The 22121-nt window shown below is 43.2% G+C and overlaps 1 protein-coding gene across 4 annotated transcripts in view; it reads left to right on the forward strand.

The window, feature by feature from the left end:
• The window catches only part of ADCYAP1R1 (ADCYAP receptor type I), a 372428-nt gene extending 362761 nt beyond the window's left edge, over positions 1-9667 (forward strand). For 3 of the 4 annotated variants that reach the window (XM_033931771.1, XM_033931773.1, XM_033931774.1), the window contains one exon: positions 6603-9667. In XM_033931771.1, coding sequence (XP_033787662.1) covers positions 6603-6812 — 210 coding nt within the window. In that variant the 3' untranslated portion in view covers positions 6813-9667. The remainder of the gene's footprint in view (positions 1-6602) is intronic. The other variant, XM_033931772.1, reaches the window with a different exon arrangement.
• The last annotated feature ends 12454 nt before the right edge of the window (positions 9668-22121 follow it).

A 22121-nucleotide genomic window follows, 5' to 3' on the forward strand; every position in this document is an offset into this window, starting at 1 on the left:
TAACCATACTGGGTCAGACCAATGGTCCATCCAGCATCCCGTCATCACAGTCGCCATTCCAGGTCACAACTACCTGACAAAAGCCCAAAGAGTAGCAACATTCCATGCTACCGATCCAGGGCAAGCAGTGGCTTCCCCAATGTCTGTCTCAATAACTATGGACTTTTCCTTCAAGAACTTGTCCAGACCTATTTTTTTTTTTTTAAACCAGCTACGTTAACTGCTCTTACAACATCCTCTGGCAAAATGTTAAATATTATCTGAGTGAAAAAAATATTTCCTTCTATTGATTTTAAAAGTATTTCCCTGTAACTTCGAGTGTCCCCTAGTCTTTGTAATTTTTGTTGGATTTAAAAATCGAACCACATGTACCCGTTCGACACCACTCAGGATGTTGTTGATTTCAATCATATCATCTCTTTTCCAAGCTGAATAGCCCTAACCTCTTTAGTGTTTCCTTTTATGAGAGGAGTTCCATATCAGCTTTGTCGCCCTTATTTGAATCTTTTCTAATTCTGCTATATCTTTTTTGAGATATGATGACCAGAACTGAATTTAGTACTCAAGGTGAGGTCACTTCATGGAGTGATATGGAGGCATTATAACATTCTTAGTCTTGTTTACCACCCATTTTCTAATAATTCCTTGCATAAGAACATAAAGAATAGCCTTACTGGATCAGACCAATGGTCCTTCAAGCCCAGTATCTGTCTTCATGTCTTACAAGTACTTGGTGAAAACCCAAATAGTAGCAGCATTCCATGCCACCAATCCAGGGCAAGCAGTGGCTTCTCCCATATCTATCTCAACAGCAGTTTATGGACTTTTCCTCCAGGAACTTGTCCAAACCTATTTTAAAACCAGCTACATTAACCACTCTTACCAGATCCTCTGGCGACGCATTCTCCGGGTGAAAATATATTTCCTGCTATTGAAAAATCAAATAAATTAGTGTGGCATGACCTCCCTTGGCTGAACCCATGTTGGCTCTGTCCCATTAAATCATGTTTGTCTACGTGTTCCACAATTTTATTTTTATAATTGTTTCCACTATTTTGGTCAGCACTGAAGTCAGGCTTACCAGTTTGTAATTTGCTGGATCTCCCTTGGAACCCTTTTTTTAAATTAGCATTACATTGGCTACCGTCCAATCTTCAGATATTACAGACAATTTTAGCAACAGGTTACAGATCACTAGCAGAAGATCAGCAATTTCATATTTGTTTGTTTGGTTTTTTTTATTTCTAAATATATTTATTAAAATTTAAAAAAATACATTATTTGCGTGGAGGGGCATAATAAAAAAAAGTGTCTAAGTCCCCTTTTGGCCTAAGTCCTTAAACGTTCAAAACATCCTTGTTTTGATTATGGCCTTCCTCTGCCTAAACGCCCAATCACCACTATGTCTAAAAGTACACCCACACAACGTCTACACTTTTTGGCCATAATGAACCAAAAAAACACCTAAGCCCCAAACGTCCAACAGAAGGGCTTTTAGGCGAAGGAGGAGCCAAGCCTTTGCCTAAAAGCTGGATTCTATAACCGGTGTCTGTCAAAAACAACACTGGTTACAGAATCCCCCCCCCCCCCACAACGATCCAGGCAGAAGGGTGCCCAAGCCCTCTTGCCCCGGCCAACCGCGGCACCCCCGACGATATCGGGGCAAGAGGGAGCCCAAGCCCTCTAGCCCCGCCGACTCCCAGACGATATCGGGGCAAGAGAGAGCCCAAGCCCTCTTGCCCCGCCGATTAACATCGGGCCAGGAGAGAGCCCAAGCTCTCCTGGCCCCAGCGACCCCCCACCCCCGCGAGTGGCCCCGGCGACCACCCCCCCCCTTGTCTCCATCGGGCCAGGAGGGAGCCCAAGCCCTCCTGGCCCCGGTGACCCCCCCCCCCCACGTCTCGATCAGGCCAGGAGGGAACCCAAGCCCTCCTGGCCCTGGCGACCACCCCTCCCGCATCTTGATCGGGCCAGGAGGGAGCCAAAGCCCTCCTGGCCCAGGCGACCCCCTACCCCCCACCTCCCCACTACATTATGGGCAGGAGGGATCCCAGGCCCTCCTGGCCCGATCGAGACGCGGGGGGGGGGGGGGTCGCCGGGGCAGAAGAGCTTGGGCTCTCTCCTGGCCCGATGTTAATCGGCGGGGCAAGAGGGCTTGGGTTCCCTCTTGCCCCGATGTTGTGTGTGTGGGGGGTTGATGGATCGCGGCAGGAGAGATGCCTCATCTCCCCTACCGCGATGCCATCACTCCTCTACCGAAACTGCCGCGACCCGCGGCAGGTGAGATAGGGCATCTCTCCTGCCACGGGTCGTGGCAGTTCGGGTAGAGGAGTGATGGCATCACGGTAGGAGAGATGAGGCATCTCTCCTGCCGCGATGCTTGCGGTGGAGGTGTAGGCAGGTTGCGTTTTCGGCACTTAGACGCGTTTTGACTTGGTCTAAGTCAAAAACGTATAAGTGCCGACTAGGCAACCTGCCTAAGGTTTTGGTTATACCTGTTATACACCTAGGTGTAGGTCGGCCCCCTCCCACCCACCGCCCGCCCTTTCCCCTCCTCTAAACACGCCTCTTTTCTCTCTGTGCGTCTAGAGGCAGGGGAAAGGCCTAAGTTGGTTTTAGATACGTCTAAAAACCAACTTTGGTTATGGGTACTTGGACAATCAGGCTTTTTGATCGTCCAAGTAGCCACTTAGGACACTTTTTAGACGTTTGTTTGTTTTTTTGATTATTACCCCCATAATATATACAAAGAAATGATCAAAGATAGTACAGTTTAAATTGAACACTTGTAGACGATCTCTTGCTTTGCAAAGTACCTGGGAATATGATCTGGGGGCTCAACCAAATGAAAAACAATGATGGAAGCAATTTCATGTTTGAGTTCTTTCAGTACCTTGGGATGTCTCCCATCCGGTCCAGGCGATTTATCACTCTTTAACTTGTCAGTTTGGCTTAGTCCATGCCTGGTTTACAGTCCTAACCTTTTAACTTCATTTGCATATATATGTAGAAAACATTTTGATAATCCAATATCATGATATATGAAACAATATTTAGAATGGAGGGCATTAACATTTAGGGGTCATTTTAGCAATGTGGGCTACTATTATGACATAGTATTTTACTACACACCCAAACAGGAGATACTACCTCCTTAAGGTAGAACAAAGAAAAACAAAGGGGCTCAATCTTTTTATTCACTCAAGACCCGGCACGTACATGTTTCGGCCGGGAGGCCTGCCTCAGGGGGTCTTTTCCTCAATGTGGAATATTGTTTTGTAATTGTCCTCTAATAATGTAAAAATAAAATCTGAAATAACGATGAGTGAATCAATAAGATGGCTTTAGAAAAGCAAAGCCGCTATATGCAGGGACAGTTTCTTGGCTCTACTGGATCAAAAGGGTTGGGTCTTGAGTGAATAAAAAGATTGAGTACCACAGGTCTCCCCCTTTGTTTTTCTTTATAGTATTTTACTATCCCAGTTATTAGTAACTAAGTTTTGTTGCATAAAATGGGACCTGTATAATAATGTCTTAGCCCTAGCCCACATCGATAACTATGCCACTTATTCTATCACACTGCTTAACAATTTGTGAGACAGAGAACTGTGCAAATGTGACTGTATTGTCTCATAGTAGTAGAGCCTGGCAAAGTAATCATGGTCAGATATTATAATCATAAACATTTACCTCAATCTCGTACAAGTAGGTTTTATTGGGTTGAAGTCCCTAGTAACAAGAATACAAACTAAATGGTCCTTTCGCTAAGCTGCGGTAAGCACTAATGTTAAAAAGGCACTACCAAAGGACATGCTCAGGTGTCCCGTGGTCATTCTGGGATTGACGCACGCTACCCACACGCTAAAAAATGTGTTTTATTTTTTAGCACGGGATCATATTTAGAGGCAGAGTATAGATGTGCTCTGCACTAATCAGTTAGCATAAGGGTATTGCCGCGGGCTAGCAGATTACAGCAGGATCAGTGCGGAACCCCCTACTACCTACAAAATAGGTGGCGGCAAGGGCTCATGCACTAATGGTCACACGCTAATTGGGAAATTAGCACATGGCCATGAATGGAGGAAAAAAAAAAAAAAGAAATTGTGGCCATTTTACAGCCCAAGTTCAAATAAAACCAGGGTCCCCTTTTACTAAGGTGCGCTCACCGATTAGTGCGCGCTAATCAAATTAGCGTGCACTAAATGCTGACGCATCCATAGACTAACACGCACGCGTTAGCATTTAGAGCGCACTAATCGCTTAGCGCACCTTAGTAAAAGAGAGCCTATGACTCCCAACGACAAATAAAAGGTGTTGAGTCATATATGAGAGGTGAAAGGATCTCAGAAACCTGCTCAGAAACTGATGGAATACTGAAAGATTCAAGTCTGAGACTTATCAAGTCCAGATTTCAATCACGGGTCCTATAAAAAAAAAAACCCTCTCATACTATCAATTTTAAATAATTTCTAAAGTGAAATCTTCAGACACTACTGTACATTCGTTAATTCCTTATACACTTCTCCCTCGGTATTCGCGGGAAATAGGGGCAGAGCCAGACCGCGAATTGAAAAAAACCACAAATATCTTCTCGTTTGGTTCTGACCCACCCCAGCCTCCCTCCCGCCTTCCCCCCAGCATCCTGGCTTTACCTGGTGGTCTAGCAGGCTTTCAGGGCAGGAGCGATCTTCCTACGCTCCTGCCCCGTGCAGATCGCCAATAGGAAATGACTGCCGTGAGTTCCCGTAGACTCTCAAGACTACGACGGGAGCTCACGGCAGCCATTTCCTATTGACGATCTAAACAGGGCAGGAGCATAGGAAGATTGCTCCTGCCCCGAAAGCCTGCTAGACCACCAGGTAAGGTCGGGATGCCGGGAGGAAGGCTGGAGAGAGGTGGGAACGTGCTAAACTATTGGGGGGGATTTCCCCCCTCCCCACAAAAAATTGCGAATATGTGAAATCGCGAGTGTTGAAACCGCAAAAGGGGAGGGGGAAGTGTACTCATATGTAGGGAATGAAGTTGGGCTAGAAAAAGTAAATCAACTTTTCTGGAATATAATCGGATGCACATTGAATATTGGATAGAAACTGCTGACTTGAAGATAAAGGTCTCCTTTTACTAAGGTGCGCAAGAGGTTTTAGCATGCGCTACAATACTGCACACGCTAAACGCTAACGCCTCCATAGAGCTTACGTTAGTATTTTTCATTTAGCGTATGGTTAGCGCATGCTAAAAACGCTAACACACCTTAGTAAAAAGAGCCCAAAGTGCCACCAAACTTATCTCAAAACGATTGCCTCAGTCCAAATCCCGACGGTGCCCATTTCGCCACATTTGAATTGGCTTCTTCCGGGGATACACACAGGACTGCGTGTATCCCCGGCTGAACCCATGTTGGCTCAGTCCCATTAAATCATGTTTGTCTACATGTTCCACAGTTTTATTTTTATAATTGTGTCCACTATTTTGTCACATAGACAAACATGATTTAATGGGCTGAGCCAATATGGGTTCTTCCGGGGATGCACACAGGACTGAGATAAACAGGATTGGCTCAAAAAATATTTTTGAAACGTCAGCTCAAAGTTCTAAACTTGTTTTCCTTTGATGGCGTCTCAATGTGATATCTGAGCTTGGGCTATTAATTTGGCTTTCCAATCCACCTCATTTGTTGGGTAGTGTGACCGTTTTACAGCCGCAGTAGAAGTGGCCTCAGCACATGGGAAACCCTCGCACTAAAATGGCGCAGGAATCTTTCTAAAGCAGCTTAGTAAAAGGGCTCCATATAATTTAGGATAAATTGCTCAAGGAAGGAGGGAAATTTTCTGACTTTTTATTGTCATAGTCTATGCCAGATATCATCATCCAATTTCATCCAAGAGGCTCAGAGAATGGGTTTAGGATCACAATTACTGACCATGATTAATGTGTCTATTCTATACACAATGCAATAGAAGGAAAGAGTAACATTTACAAATTTGGTCGTGGTATTGACCACCAATGGTTGAGAACTGAAGAATTTGAAAGTCTGTAGATGTTGCTTTCAACATCTAAAAAAACTTCGACCATGAAATATAAAAAAAACGAAAGCTTAACCCTTCAATTGGGAGATGGTGAAATGGCTGCTTTATATAACTTGATGTTGAACGAGGGCAACGGTGCCAAGTAACAAGCATTTGGAGGTGCAGATCTCCCACAAGAGCCATAGGAGACGCAAGTTACTTCTGAGCAACGATGCCAAATAAAGGAATAAGAAATAGAGCAAGTGGCCGCTCAACTGGATAAATTACGGGCTCCTTTTATGAAGGTGTGTTAGGGCCTTAATGCGCAGAATAGCGCGCTCTAGCCACCACCGCCTCCTCTTGAGCAGGCGGTAGTTTTTCGGCCAGCGCACGCTAATCCGGTGCATGCGCTAAAAACGCTAGTGCACCTTCGTGAAAGGAGCCCTAACTTTCGAGCAAAAGAGTTATCTTTCCTCTGAATACTCGGTTATTTTTTCCTGGTCTATTGCATTGAGAAAAGTCAGATTATCTGATAATTATATTGATTGTCAGCATGTGCCCTAACAGCAAAGTACATAAAAAAATGACCTTTTAAAGTTTCTCCCTAAAGGTGCAATCAGAAATAAAGAGAAAATGGCGGAGTTGGAAAGTCAACCGATATTTTGCTGTGGATTTCAAACATCGTCATCCCTCTCTGGCGAGCAGCGGAGTGAACGGGGGGACACAGCTGTCCATTCTGAGCAAGAGCAGCTCTCAGATTCGGATGTCAAGCATAAATGCGGAGAACCTAGCAACATGAGCGTGTAAATCGAAATGCCCTGTTCAGAATCCTGTTTTCTGTCACTTTAATTTGTTTCATTTTTAACATTGGGAAGCTGCGGGATGGGAGGATGGAAGGACGCAGAAAATGATTCTGCCAATGTCCTGAAGTGAAACAGATAAAAAGACGAGTTGAGGAGGGAAAGTTAATTGTAAATATTCTTCCACCTGTGAGATTCGAAACAGAGCTAGCATACTTTAGTCCGCCATATTGCATTTCATGTCCGCAGAGTTGACGTGATTGCTGTGCAGTTCTGAACGTTGATTTCCCGATCGAAATCTGCGAAGAACGTACGTTCAGTTTACAAAGTCTACATCCCACGCCACCTTCCATTTTTGTATTTGTGTCTGAATTCCACGTACGTGGTCAAGCTTTGAAAAAGCTACATGTTGGGTTAGCATTTACCAGTTTAACAAAAATCCAAGATTCAGTTAGAGACTTGGCCACTTGCAAATGGAATCGCCGGGTCCTGTGTCAAAGGGGCGGTGTAAAAAAAATATGACGCAGGGCTGTGTTTCTTAAATTAGCGATTTTGAGAAAGAAAAAACAACAACTTTTTTTGCAGGATCGGCAAAATCTCTATATTAAAGAAAATGTCAGTTGTCCCAAGAATGTTTCTATAGTTTGATAGGCGATTTATTTTGAAGCACTCAGAATGATAGAAATGCACCTTTATTAGCACACATTCATTCCCTTCGTGTGCCTTAAAAAAAATGTTAGTTCAAGCCAAATTGAAGAGACGAGTTCCAAAACGCATTAAGTAGATTTTTCTTAAAAATGGCTTTATACCTAAAACAAGACTGCCTTCATAGATAGCCAAAGGATGTGTGAAGTGGGCACTAAAAAACCATTATTTGTGAGGTAACGGTTTTCAGTGAAATAAGAATTTCTTATGTTGATCAGAATTCTTGAAAGTCAACTTTTGTGTATCTAGAAAACATCCTTTCACATTTAATAGGTTTTGGACCTAAGCTCTTCAATCGATTTAATAAGCGTTGCCCTACTAATTCACATGCATATAGTTAATTTGCATGCACTAGAATGTTCCAATACCCCTTTAAAAATGTTTATTAATATAATGTATGAAACAAACAAAAAAAAAAAAATGGCAAAAATTTGAAAATAAGCTAATATCGATTTCTCTGTGAACATCCCTACTAAAATGTGATTATGGGCCCCTTTTACAACCCGCAGGAGCGATGCTGCACCAAAGTCCGTGTGGTTTCATAAGAACATAAGAATTGCCGCTGCTGAGTCAGACCAGTGGGCCTTCATTGCATTTACCACAGGAGTATGACTACCAAGGCTTCGTAAAAGGGGCCCTATTTTTCTTAAACATTTATTAGCATCTCTAACTGAAAAGAAGATAAAGACCAAACTATTTTTATGACGTGGAAAGAGGTCAAAGGTTGTTTTTTTTTTCTTTTGAGTTAAATATACCTATTAAAGAGGATAACCGCAGTTATTATACTGTACACTGTATCAGTTGACTTAACTTAAATTCTAGATGAAGCATATCACTTCTTCAAATCGTGAAAACAAAGCGACATGTTTTCCCGCAGAGAGTTTATTGTCTTCATATCAACTGGCGATTAGATCACGTAGAACAGGCTTGGGAATTGGTTTTGTATGCAGTGTGTCAGAGCTAGCAGCTCTGAAACTGTGTTGTATCAGAGATTATACAGTATGACAAAATTATTAGTCTAAATGTGAAAATTGGATCTTATTAATTCTTGTAACTTAGCAGAGATAAGCACTGATAGTTCACATACAGTTTGCTAGTGTACAATAAAAACATATGCAGGCAAAATCAAATTAACGTTCACCGATCTGCCAATTAATGCATGGGTTACAAAGTTCTAACTTGTATTTAATACAAATACTTATTAGCACAAAGTTTGAAAATAACTTGAAAAAAATATCCAAATTGAGTTTAAAAAGTTCAAAAATGGCATTATAACTAACCAATTTTTTTTTCCACACAGTACAGAATATCTGTTAACAGATTCTTTTTGAACACGTGTTTCTCAGATGTCATAAATGCCTTTTCAGCTATGCCTTTCAGTCAGTGCTGTGACTGACACGTTACTGTATCTACATTTTGCCAACGTCACTGATGATGTCAATTAATGCCGATGTGACTTTATGCAGTGCATAAAGGCATGGAAGGATTTTTTTGAGTTCTTGGTTACTTTGAGTACTGTTATCCGATACCTGGATATATGAAAACATACATTGTCTAATACCCCCTTTTACAAAACCGCACAAGAGGTTTTTCGCACTGGCCAGCGCGCTGAATCTCTGTGCTGCTCTGAACTCTATGATCATCCTCGGCGCAGCGCAGAGCACTCGACACACCGGCCGGCGCTAAAAACCTCGTGCGTGGTTTTTTTTAAAAAGGAAGGTATATTGCTTGAAACATCTTACTTGAAGTGAATATAGGAAGACAATGATGTCTGTGACAAGAATTCCGGGTGCTACAGTAATACGAATGCTGTTCACTCATACATATGTTGAATGTAGGCCTGATATGTTGGATACAATACACAGATACTTCTGGTAGCCAACATCTGTATACTTCATACGGAAACGAACCAAAAGGCAAAGCCTGTTTAAATATGTGTAAATACTAAATAGTATACGTGATAACACAAGCTATCTGTGTTTTTTCTTACTGTGAAAAACATTTGGGGTTAGAAACTAAACCATTGCAACGCAAGCATTGTGCCATGTACTTTTGAGCCATTTGATAACTTGCTAATAATATGTCCAGGTTGGTTTCATTTTATTGTTTGCTTTTATGTGTATGAAACTTACTGTATTACAGCTCTTGTGATCACTTTGTGCATATGTTGTGTTGTTAGTTAATGATCAATAGGTTGATAACAACAACCGGAAAGGGATATATGTAAAATTGATTGACAAAGTCAGTGCTGTCGAGGAATGATTTTGCCCAGAGAGAAGCAGGGTTTGAAATATCCAGTTACTGCAGTTTTCATGGGAGACATGCTGAACCTAGAACAAGTCATTCATACAACACCGTATAGCGTGGCTTACCTTGACCTCAATAGAAAGGCTTTCAAGAGCTCACTGTCTTGAAATCTGGGTGCAGGAAGGTGAAGTCACTAGCAGTCACCTAATGAATTGATAGCAGAACTGAAGAAAGACCTCCTTGTGCAAACTAAGGCCCCCTTTTATTAAGCTGTGTTAGGATATTTTTTTTTATCACACACCACTGCGGTAAAACCTCTGACGCTGATAGAATTCCTATGAGCGTCGTACCTTTTACCGCAGCAACTTGCGATAAAAAAACCCTAACGCAGCTTCATAAAAAGGGGCCTAAATGTATTACAAGCATTATCCAGCCTTGAGCACAAAATAAGCAAACATGCCATCTCACTCCACCAAAATTGAAAGGAAGACATTTTTTTTCCCTGACATTTTAGGGAGCGTACTCTTCCATTTTATTTAGGGGAGCTTATCTGGGGGTCCTTTCATTAAACCGCGCTAGGACCTAGCCTTAGGGCATTTCGACATGGAACTTTCCTGCACGCCAAGTCCAGGTTCAGCATGACATAGGGTTCCTTTTGCAAAGGTGCGCTAGCGCTTTTAGCGCACAGACAAGATTAGCGCACGCTAGACGAAAAACTACTGCCTGCTTAAAAGGAGGCGGTAGCGGCTAGCACACGTGGCATTTTAGCGCGTGCTAAGCGTGCGCTAAAACCGCTAGCGTACCTTTGTAAAAGGAGCCCATCATTTCAGGTTTTTAGGATCATGTACTAATTTTGCATTAGCACTTGGTACCAATAAAAAGTTTATGGTAATTGCATAAGATGGTGCTGTTGCCTAAAATTAACCATTAATCGTACTTTAATCCGTACTCTCTTACTTGGCACACAGAACATTTGCCGAGGAAACAATAAATGCTGTTTCCTCTCACAATAGTAGTCTGCGCGTTGTTTTTAGCTTTCTTCATTCCTGAAGCAGCAAGAATTTAGTGAAACAAGGCTCTTGTTAAAGGGGAACGTTTGTGTCCTGCTCCCTGGTACCATTCGTATTACAATCATGTACTTGGGACGGCGTGTTTGCGGCCATGGTTGGATCCTTTGAGACTGCATTTCTGCAATCATTTGGAGATGACTACTGGAGGAGCAGCATTTATTTGTGATTTTGATTTTACACTTTTTGCTATCATTTTGAATTTGCCGGGACCAAGGTCTGGGGTTGGGGGTGGGGTCGCTTTTGTATTTAGCTCAACCAACGGGTGTAAGCACATGCTTTTCTCATTAGGCTTATCAGCTTCTTGAGATTTTTTACTGGGCTCCCCCCCTCCCCCAGTTAGAGGAGCCTATGATTTGAATACTGTGGAGCCGTTTATGGCTCATTGTACAAGCTGAGCTTGGTTCTCTGCCTAGTGTTTCTGAGTCTCGTTTTGTTATCATGTTAAATTTTGGCTCCCAGATTGGTCTTGGCAGATGTTCTGTGTGCCAAGTAAGAGAAGTACCAATAAAAAGTTAACTGAAGAGCCCTTTTTGAAGGCGGTAAGGGCTCCTGCATTAACTCCATGGTAGCCAGTTGGTGCATGCTAATATGAATGTGCTAGCTTGAAAGCAGCTCCCCACCCATTCCCTTCCCAGGTCAAGCCCCACTCCCCGAATATTCACCTAAAAAATAAATAACATGATTAGCATGTGCTGAAAGGCATTTTACATTCATGCCTTTTTCTCATGGTAAGCATGCATCAGCGCTTAAATATGATTTAGTAAAATAATAATAATAATAATTTTATTTCTTATATACCGCCAAAGCCATAGTAGTTCTAGGCGGTTTACAACGAAGAAGGGCTGGACAATCAGCGAAAATGGTACAATGTTACAATCAGATAAAATTAGGTGATAGAGAAAAAAAATGGTACAACAGAGAGAAAAAATGGTACAACAGAGAGAACAAATGGTATAAACAGAAAGAAAGATGGGTACAATTATGGCAATGAAATGGTACAGTGAAGAAGGTCAAGACAATCTGCGTAAAGGACATATAGAGATAGAGAGCCAGGGTGGGCATAGGGTCTTAGGGTATGAATCGGGTGAAAAGATTCGTTTTTAGTAGTTTCCTGAAGTTTAAGTAGGATGAAGAGCGTGAGATGATGTGGGCCAGCCAGTTATTGTGATGACCTGCTTGGAAGGCAAGAGTTCTATTTAGATATCTTTTGTAACAGCAGATCCTTAGGGTAGGGTAGCTAAACAGGTGGGTTCTACGTGTGAGTTTGGATGGGCGGTCTAGGATAAAATGGAGTACTAAGTAAAGGGGGGCCGAGCCCTTAGTGGCTTACATGGTTTATTTTCCCCTTCAAGGACATAAGAACTTCATGTAAGACAGTTTATATTGAGAGAGATCCAAATAAAAGGAATTTTTAAAAACATCAGACTGTCCTGCCTCTGTCAAGATCCACAGATTTCATAAGATCCAGAAGGCAATGTACCAAAGCAAACAATCTGTAACTTTTACATGTGGGGGAAGAGCTTTAGAGAGGAGGAGCTGAGCTGGTCTCAGTCTCAAATACAGTGATACCTTGGAATCCAAACTTAATCCGTTCCAGAACCCCATTTGAGTTCCAAGACAATTTTTCCCATTTAAAATAATAGAAACTGGATTAATCCGTTTTTGGGTCCCATGAACTCACATTTTAGCAGTAAATACACTGGATTTTAAGGTAAAATATTAACAAATAATCCATATATATAAAACCCCTAGCCGCGCATGCGCACTCAACTGCGTGCTTCCGTGATCTCTGATCTGTGAGATGTAGGTCCGTGGCCACAGGAGTGCGCATGCGCGAGTCCCCAGCCTTACTGCTTCCCAGCCGCCAGCGTTGGACTCCCTGCTCGCGGTGTCGGCTCCTCTCATGAGCCGCACCAGCGTCGGAAAAGGCTTCCGATGCTGGCGGGGATCGAGAGGAGCCCTGCAACATTCACCCAGAGCAGGCCAGACTGCGGACCGGGCAGGGAAGCCCGAAAGAGACTCCAGCTGCGAGCCGCTCAGTGCGACCAGGCAGGCAGCCACGAGAGGGAGGGAAACAGAAAAAAAAACCCGGTACGTGCAGGGAGAAGCTGGGCCTCCTGCGGGAAACACGATAAGGGAAGGGGGGGGGGGCCCTTGGAGCAGGCTACATCGTGGGAGGGAAGGGGGAGGGGCCAAAAGGAGCTGGCCACATCGTGCTAAGAGTAGGGAAAGTGGGTGGGGGAAAATGCTGATACTGCTGCACAGGGACTTGGAGGGGAAGGGAATACCTGGAGGAAAGACACAGGGAGAGGGACAGAAAGACAGAGAAAGGGGGCCAGGGAGAGAGAGAGACAGTGGGAGGGAGAGAGACAGAAAGACAAACATACATATATTCTAGCACCCGTTTATGTAACGGGCTTAATGACTAGTAATAATAATAATACAGTACAATATTTTCCTCGTTGCACTACACAAAGGCCAAAATCACACGAGATGCTTTCATTACAGCTTGTGACAATGAGCTGAACGATATATGGGTGGCCTGAACACTGGGGAAATGTCCGTACAAACACACACGAACAATGTGCAGGGTGTTCGGATTCCAAAGCAGCGTTCAGATTCCGGGGCAAAATTTGCTTGAATTTTTTGTTCAGATTCCAAGTTGTTCGAGTACTGGGGCCTTCAGATTCCAAGGTATCACTGTAGAAACATTCTGTTTCAAAGTGGCAGGCATTAATTTGCCCTTCCTGCAAGAACAAAAAAAAAAAAAAAATCTCTCCTGCAAAATCAGCAGTCATAAAAGTGAAAACAATGTCAAGGTCTCACTGTGCTGTGGGAAAGAAAAGGAAGAAAAGTCAGATATACAATCATAGTCAAAGTGGGGGTGGTAAGTAGTAGAGAATGACACGGTGGCAAAATTCATCACCGTCCCCGTCCCCGCGGATAACCGCGGGAAATAATCCCATGCCATTTTCTAGTGTCTATTTCAACCTCGGTCCTTCTACACCAGCATTCTTCAAAAACAAAGCTTGCGGGACAGTGGTTGTGGCCATTCAGACTCTGATTCTTATGTGAACCAAGAATAATGAAGCCATTGTGACATCACTGATGTGATTGGCTCTTAGGCACTGGTGGAATGAGGCATTATGACATCACAATATCTGCTCTGGATACCAGAGACTGTCATTCTTCAGTCCTTCTACACCAGCATTCTTCACAGCAAAGCTTGAGGGTCAGTGGTTGTGGCCATTCGTACTGCGATTCTTCTCTCTCTACTTAAAGAATGACATGAAGATGGCTTCCCGCGGTTATCCGCGGGGACGGGAACGGTGATGAATTTTGTCACCGTGTCATTCTCTAATAAGTAGATCAGAAAGCAGACACGCTCAGCCCGATCTTCAGCCTTGTGCAGGAATTTTTCTTGTACCAAATTAGGGGATCCTTTTACTAAGGCGCTCTAACCGATTTATCGCATGTTAAATGCTAAGGCGCCCATAGAGTATAATAAGCACCTTAGCATTTTATGAAGCCTATGAGAATTCCTATGAGTATCAGAACTAATACCGCTTCAGCTGGTGATAAAAAAAAAAAAGAAGCCTAACGCAGCTTCATTAAAGGGAGGTCCAAATGAACTAATAATGAACAGAAAATGTTTATATTTCTGACAACAGATACGGTGTGGGTGCTGATGAAAAATAAGAAGCAACGTGCAGAGCCTCAGAATGAGCAAGGCCAACTTAACGGCATCAACTGATTGTTTTCGATAAAGGTCGGCATCGTCAATATGGCCTTTACAGGGCACCATGATTAGCTCCTAAACATTTTATAGGTGTAGATTTAAAGGCTTGAAGATCTCCATTGAATGATGGCTCCGCTACCTTAACATGTTCACATACAGTAGCAAAGCCAACTTTTTCCCCAACCTACAAAGTAGTAGTTAATAAGCAAACATGATTTTTAAAAACCACTATGCACAGTAGGCCATTACTATTAACATGTAACAAAAATGCATGCAAAATTACTGTCACACGAAGCCTTTTTAGCAAAAAAAATATATATATTTACTAGACCTCAAAATTCTGCAGGAAAACCCTTTGAGTTATTGTTCTGCATTTATTTAAATGGAATCCTATTAGAATTATAGTATGGGAGGTAATTATACAGTAAATGCAGTAGTTCATATAATTTGATACACAATATTAGGTTTCCTCTTAATTTACTAAAAAACCAAAAACATAATTTTTAAAAGCCCTGAAAATACAACTTTCATTCTTTAATTGCGAGTATAAAAGGATGGCAATATTATTGCAGGATACTTACATAATAAAATCTTTAAACAAAGCACTTCCCTTTTATAACGATGGCCCTCTTTTACAAAGGTGGGCTAAGTGTTTTCGCACGCATTTAGCGTGTGCTAACCGCTAATGCGTCCATAGGATAACATGCATGCATTAGCATTTAGCGCGTGATAAGCAAGCGCTAATATATACCACGTGGTAAAAAGCATCGCGCACCTTTGTAAAAGAGGGACAGAATATACATACATTTGAAAGTTTAACTTATATACCATTGACATGAAAACATTTTTTAAAATCAAAATGTTATTGTGGGGACCGCTAGCATTGTCAAACTTCACTAGGCCTTGTAGGTTGCTAAGATTCATTGACTATTGGAGCTTTCAGTCTGTCTGGGAGTAGAGCCTTGGTTCTCAACCCATTTTTCAGGACCCACCAGTCAGGCTTTCAGGATATCCGCAATCAATGTGCTCGAGATAGATGCACATATGATAAGAACATAAGCAATGCCTCTGCTGGGTCAGACCTGAGGTCCATCATGTCCAGCTGTCCGCTCACGCGGCGGCCCAACAGGTCCAGGACCTGTGTAGTAATCCTCTATTTATACCCTTCTATTCCCTTTTCTAGCAGGAAATTGTCCAATCCTTTCTTAAACCCCAGTACCGTACTCTGCCTTATAACGTCCTCTGGAAGCGCATTCCAGGTGTCCACCACCCGTTGGGTAAAGAAGAACTTCCTGGCATTTGTATTGAATCTGTCCCCTTTCAACTTTTCCGAATGCCCTCTTGTTCTTTTATTTTTTGAAAATTTGAAGAATCTGTCCCTCTCTACTCTCTCTATGCCCCTCATGATCTTATAAGTCTCTATCATATCCCCTCTAAGTCTCCTCTTCTCCAGGGAAAAGAGACCCAGTTTCTCCAATCTCTCAGCGTATGAAAGGTTTTCCATCCCTTTTATCAGACGTGTCACTCTTCTCTGAACCCTCTCGAGTAACGCCATGTCCTTCTTAAGGTACGATGACGGGAACTCCCTACAGCCATTTCCTCATGGCGATCTGCACGGGGCAGGAGCGTAGGAAGATCGCTCCTGCCCCGAAAGCCCTCTAGACCACCAGGTAAGGCCGGGAAGGCGGCAGGGAGGTAAAAAATATGTTTTTAAATTTTCCCCCACCCCAGAAAAAAATCGCGATTATGTGAAATCACGAGTGCAGAAACTGCAAATGAGGAGGGGGAAGTGTATCAAATCAAATCAAATGAAGCCAAATTTGAGGCAAATTTATCCATGCATATTCATTGTGGATTTCCTGAAAACCTGACTGGCTGTATATGTCCTGAGGAATGGATTGAGAAGCCCCGGTATATAGAATTACAGAGAGTTTAGTCCACAGAGATTTGTTTTAAGGTTCTTGGACTTAGGTGTATGTTTACTAAAGGGAATTAGGAACTGTAGTTAACTACAGATCTAATGCTGTTCTTTTTTTGGGGGGGTCGTACATTAAAATGTAGTCAGTGGTGCATATTAATTGCAATGTTTTAATGCAGGAGCAGCTAGCGACGCCAATGTAGGAGGCACAAAGGCCCAGATTTTATACACAGCAACTAAATCAGCAAAGTTTCACCAATTTAGGCACCTAACTTAATTTTTTAATTGGCTCTGTTAATTGAAAGTGCTACTAAAAAACAATTTATATAAATTATTAAAAATGTAATTGGCTGGTAGGCACCTAACTTGGTAGGGCCTACAACCTCGCAGTAGGTATCTACACCAAGGTGCCCGCATGGAAAGTAAATGTGGTTAGGGGCATAGTTTGGACGTGGCTTGAGTTAGGTGCCAGTATATTAGGCCAAGAAAACACTGGCTTAACACACCAGCGCCTAACATATACATACCTGCCGGCACCTACGTTGATTTTGGCACCGGTAGGCGCAGTTGTACAAATGGCGCCTCTCTTTGATTGGCATGTGTTAGGTGCTGTTTTTATAGGCGCCTACTGAGTTGGGTGCCAATTATAGAACCGGGCTCTAAATGATCCAGTATTTAACGGAGCCATTTTCCCATTAGTGTGAATTAACGAGGATGCTCTAAAGAGGATTGTGTTTCCATGCCTTCTCTCAGAAAAATTCCTTAATGTGAGTGCTAGCAGGTATATTACCACAGAACACCTTACCACACTCGAGCAATAACCTTGTTACGATATGAAGCCCATAACGTGTAAGTAAAGTATGTACCTTCTGATAGGTCAAAAAGCGATCTCGTTTTGATCTTGCAAGATAATCCAAGACAAGGGACCCAAGTCCTAGAACTTGAGTTATTCAGCTGGCTAAGTAATCAAGAAGATGCTGATTCAAATGCAACAAACCGCATCTTTCTATCATTTCATTTGCCAGAGATATACCATTTCAATTAACAAATTGTTGTATCTGGTAAATAGAACCCAACTGACATTGTTGCCTCGTTTCTCAAGTAAGCGTGCACTAACCCCCTCTTTTACAAAGGTGCGCTAATAGCATCGCTCCCTCCCGGAAGTGACGTTAGAGAAAGCGCCAAAGCCAACACGAGCAGCCAGTTCTTGGCCGCTCGTGCCGAAGTTAAAAAGGTACAGGGAAGGGGCACGGATGGTACGAGGAAAGGGGGGGCAGAGAGGAGGAGGGGTGCCGACACCCCGAGAAAGACTGCGCCCGGGGCAGGCCGCCGTTCCTCGCACTCCCCCCTTATTACACCACTGACTGAAGGTAATCTTTTATGCAAGATGCTGCCACTCCTTTATAGAAAGATATCATCCTGTTTGATAACGGAGTCCAGGATAGACTGAAGAGGCTAAATGCTCAAGCAACAATATTAATACTATACGTGACAACAAATTATTTCTAAAAACTGCTTTTGATTTTCCTGACCTTGAAGATCTACCATTTGATTTTTTTTTTAATGGCAAAAGTTGTTCTTCATATGTTTTCTCTCAGACCCAATTCATTGGAAAGTAGGTGTTCACACATCTGAATTGATAAGGTCACTGACTTTTTTTTAACTTGAATGATGGGACAAATGAAGGCAAAAGGGTCAGGGCTATTCTTGATCTGCATTAGAGGTGTACATATTTACATGCTTCTTACGTGAATGTACTTGTTTACATGCTTTGCATGCCCACATAAGTGCCAGCGGGGCATCTAGGTGCTAGTCTCTATGGAGCTCATAATCAAAACTTAAACATGTCTAAAAAAACCACCCAAGTTAGCACTTGGATGACCTAAAAGATAAGCTGTCAAAGTGCCGATAAACCACCATTCTGGACGTATCGTGGGACTCTTTAATGCCTCTGAATGCTGCTGTGGGGGCGTATCTGGAGGAGTGGTTAGGGCAGTATGTGGGAGGGTTGGGGACCAACTTAGACTTAGTCCTCCTGTAGGGATAATCAAATATTTTACTAGACATCCTGGATGAAACTTAAACGTTGTGAGTTAGACAATGTAAAAACAGATATAAGTGCCAAAAAGGTATCCAACGTGACCAGATAACCACTGAAAAGACAAAGTAAAGACCCCCACACACTCCCCCCAGTGTTCATTGACTCCCTCACACACCCACAAAGATCAGAATAAAAAGGTACATACCTGTCTCCAGAACATCATCACCTGCTATAGGAAAGCCTAGTAGAGATGCACACAGGTGTCTTAAATAGCCTGGGGGGGACTAGTGAAGCATAGAGAGGAGGCCCATAAGCCACTCTAACCACTACATTTATGATGGAACAAGTGCCCCCCACATCCCTATTCTATTGCCATATAGGTGACATATGCAGCCATAAGGGCTATTGGGGTTGTAGACAAGTAGGTTTAGGAAGTGTTTTAGGGAGCTCACCATAACCTATAAGGGAGTTCAGGTGAGATGTTTATCTGGCACCCTTTTTGTGAAGTTCACAGCAGTGCCCTACAAGGTCCCCCACTGCTCTATTGCCATGTCTGGGTGGCCAGTCCATTTCAAGATTGGCCTTTCCCAAATCTATATGGTCTTGTTCTGGGCGTTTGGGACTCGGACGAAATTGGCGGTTTGGATGAGCAATAGCCTGGATGTTCAGATAAATGAGTTTTGGGGAAAAAAAATTCTAGACATATTTTTCCACTGCTGACTTTGGGTGTCTAGCGCAATACGCCCTAATCGGACTTAGACATATGTATTGATTTTGCCCCTCTATGCATATAATAGCCTAATAGAGTTGTGAAAACCAGGGGAGGCTGATTCAAATCCCACTGTGGCTCCTTGTGATCTTCAGCAAGTCAATTAATCCTCCTCTACCTCAAGTACAAACTTAAAGGCCCTTTTATAAAATTGTAGGTTTTGCACCTACTGCATGTTTAACACAAAAAAATTAACATATGTTAAGTGGGAAGCCTGTGCAGTAAAAACAGGAGGTGTTTAGGGCACATGCTAAAAAGTTATTGCACAGCCATTGCAGTAGTAACATGAGATGAGCACTAGAGGGTAATAGCAGCCATTTTGGATCCTGACACAGTCCTGGACAGCAGCAGTCTCATCCAGGTGATCCTGTGGAGATCAGAGGGATGGGGAGAGGGATAGGGGAGGGTTGGGATGTTGGGGTGAGACTTTCTCAAGCAAGGATAGATTATGAGGGGGTGATTGACAGGCATTGTAACCAAGGTGGGATGGGGGGAGGGTGCAATGTGTTATGTGTTTGGGTGCTAGGAGAGGGATCAAAGGTTCAAATGATCTGTGCTGGTGCCAGGAGGGGGTTATGAGTTCAAGAGCATGCATGTGGGTGGTGGGAGGGGACTAGAGGTGATAAGCACCAACTGCACTTTAATTGATGGGGCATTGTGCTACCCTTCTGTCAGTAACACAGTTTTGTTTACTGCTTCCTCTTGAGGGGGTGGTAGGTTTAACTGCTCTGTCGGCAATCCTAACAGCTAGAGCATGTTAACAACCCATGAGCTAGCTGTCAAAGCCATCCACTCCACCACTTGCCCATCTCATGCCTAGATCCCATCCTCTCCTGCTTCTTGTTGGAGTGCATCTGGCTAAGTTCAAGCAGCAAAATATAGACCTCCTGGATCTAGCTGGCCAGCTGAATAATATTGACATGGCCGGTTACATTTACTGTGATATAACACTGGCACTGAATTTCTGGTTTCACTGCCAACTGCAGGAGGTAGCTGGACTGCCTCCCACGGTCTGAATATCATCCGTTCCGCTCCCCACCCCCGCCCACCCCCCTCCGTGTAAGCTGGTTAAGAAGTTAACTGATTCATTTCAACTGATCAAGAAGGAGGAATGCTGCCCGGAAGGAGAGTGTGGCGTAGTGGTTAGAGCTAGAGCCTCAGTACCCTGATGTTGTGGGTTCAAACCCCATGCTGCTCCCTGTGACCCTAGGTAAGTCACTTAACCCTCCACTTCCCCAGGTACATTAGCTAGATTGTGAGCCCACTGGGACAGATAGGGAAAATACTTGAAGGTCCTGCATGTAACTGCTTTGAGTATGGTTGTAAAACTACAAAAAGGCAGAATACAAATCCCAATCCACAAAGAGATACTGCTGTTATTACTTTGCTTATAGTGCTAATTATTAGGGGAATGAACTTTTTGAATCCCCAATAATCTTGCCCCTGAAGCAGCCTTTTAGAAGGCAAAACGTGGCCACATCAGCCACCTTGAATAATAAATCTTCTACTCTTCAGCCTGTTGGCCTGATTTGACTTGTCTATGGATTGAGTATGTGCAGATTGCTGCCTCTTTGTTAAGGATGCACATTCATTTGAAATGACATATCCCACATGTTATTTATTTTTTTTCTGTGTCATCAATATTGTGCACTATTGCTTAATAATGCACTTTATTTTAAAAGCCTGCTATTGGACAATAGGGTAGACAATTAACCAATAGGGTAGGCTGCTTGAGTAATAGGTGTGAGCCCAAATGATCCATAGCCAGTAGCAGCAAAAGAAGAGAATGAATCACGATAAGTAGGGTGAAGCACTTTTATTAAAATTAGTCTAATGTGGCCACATTTGCCACATTGCTGCTTCTGAGGCCACGTTGCCTCAGAAGCAGCAACTAAAAGGGGGTTTCTGACATCACAGTTCCTCTTCGCGAAGGGCAAGAATCAGTGGCGTAGCAAGGGGTGGGCAGGGGCCTGCCCAGGGCGCAGTCTTCCTAAGGGTGAGGCACTCTTCCTGCTCCTCTCCTTGTCGCTTGTGCATGCTCCTTGCCTTCCCCCCGTACCTTTTTTACTTTCCTGGCGTGAGCTTGCGGCCCATGTCGGCATCGGCGCTTTCTCTGATGTCACTTCCAGGACCTGCGCCTAGGAAGGGTGGGCATGCTGCTCATGCTGGAGATGTTAAAAAAGGTACGGGGACAGGGAAGGGGGGTGCATGTGGCAGGGGGGCAGGGGAGGGGCACCGCTTACCCCGACTACACCACTGGCAAGAATGCTGGCAACGGCCACGACACTCTTCCCCACAGGATTGCTCTACTTGTGCAACAAAAACAAGAAAATGAAAAACCTGAGCGGCACCCAAAAACGAGGAAAACTTGGGCTATGTCTGTCCAGATGAAGTTAAATGCATCCAAAACTAAACTTTTGTGGTTAGGCCCCAAACTGGATTATCTTCCTTCCACTGTACTTTTGGATTCTGGAGGCTCCCTACAAATTGAGTTCTCCTCCAAGATTTTGGGTAATACTTTTCGACTCTTCCCTTACCTTTAAGGATCAAATAAACTCTCTGGTTAAGAAATGCTTTTTTTCAGTTTACGAATGCTGAGGAAGGTTAGATCTCTTTTCCATCAACGTCACTTTCCTGTCTTGGTCCAATCAATTGTACTATCTTGGCTAGATTATTGTAATGCCATTTATCTCGGCATCACAAAGGTCTGCCTCCAAAGACTACAATTGCAAAGTTAATATATGGAAAAAGCAAATTTGACCACATGACTCCATTGCTTTTGAGCCTCCATTGGCTCCCGGGTTTATCTCAGAATCCAGTTTAAGGG

The sequence above is a fragment of the Geotrypetes seraphini genome, chromosome 2 (assembly GCF_902459505.1).
Source record: "Geotrypetes seraphini chromosome 2, aGeoSer1.1, whole genome shotgun sequence".
Classification (NCBI taxonomy): domain Eukaryota; kingdom Metazoa; phylum Chordata; class Amphibia; order Gymnophiona; family Dermophiidae; genus Geotrypetes; species Geotrypetes seraphini.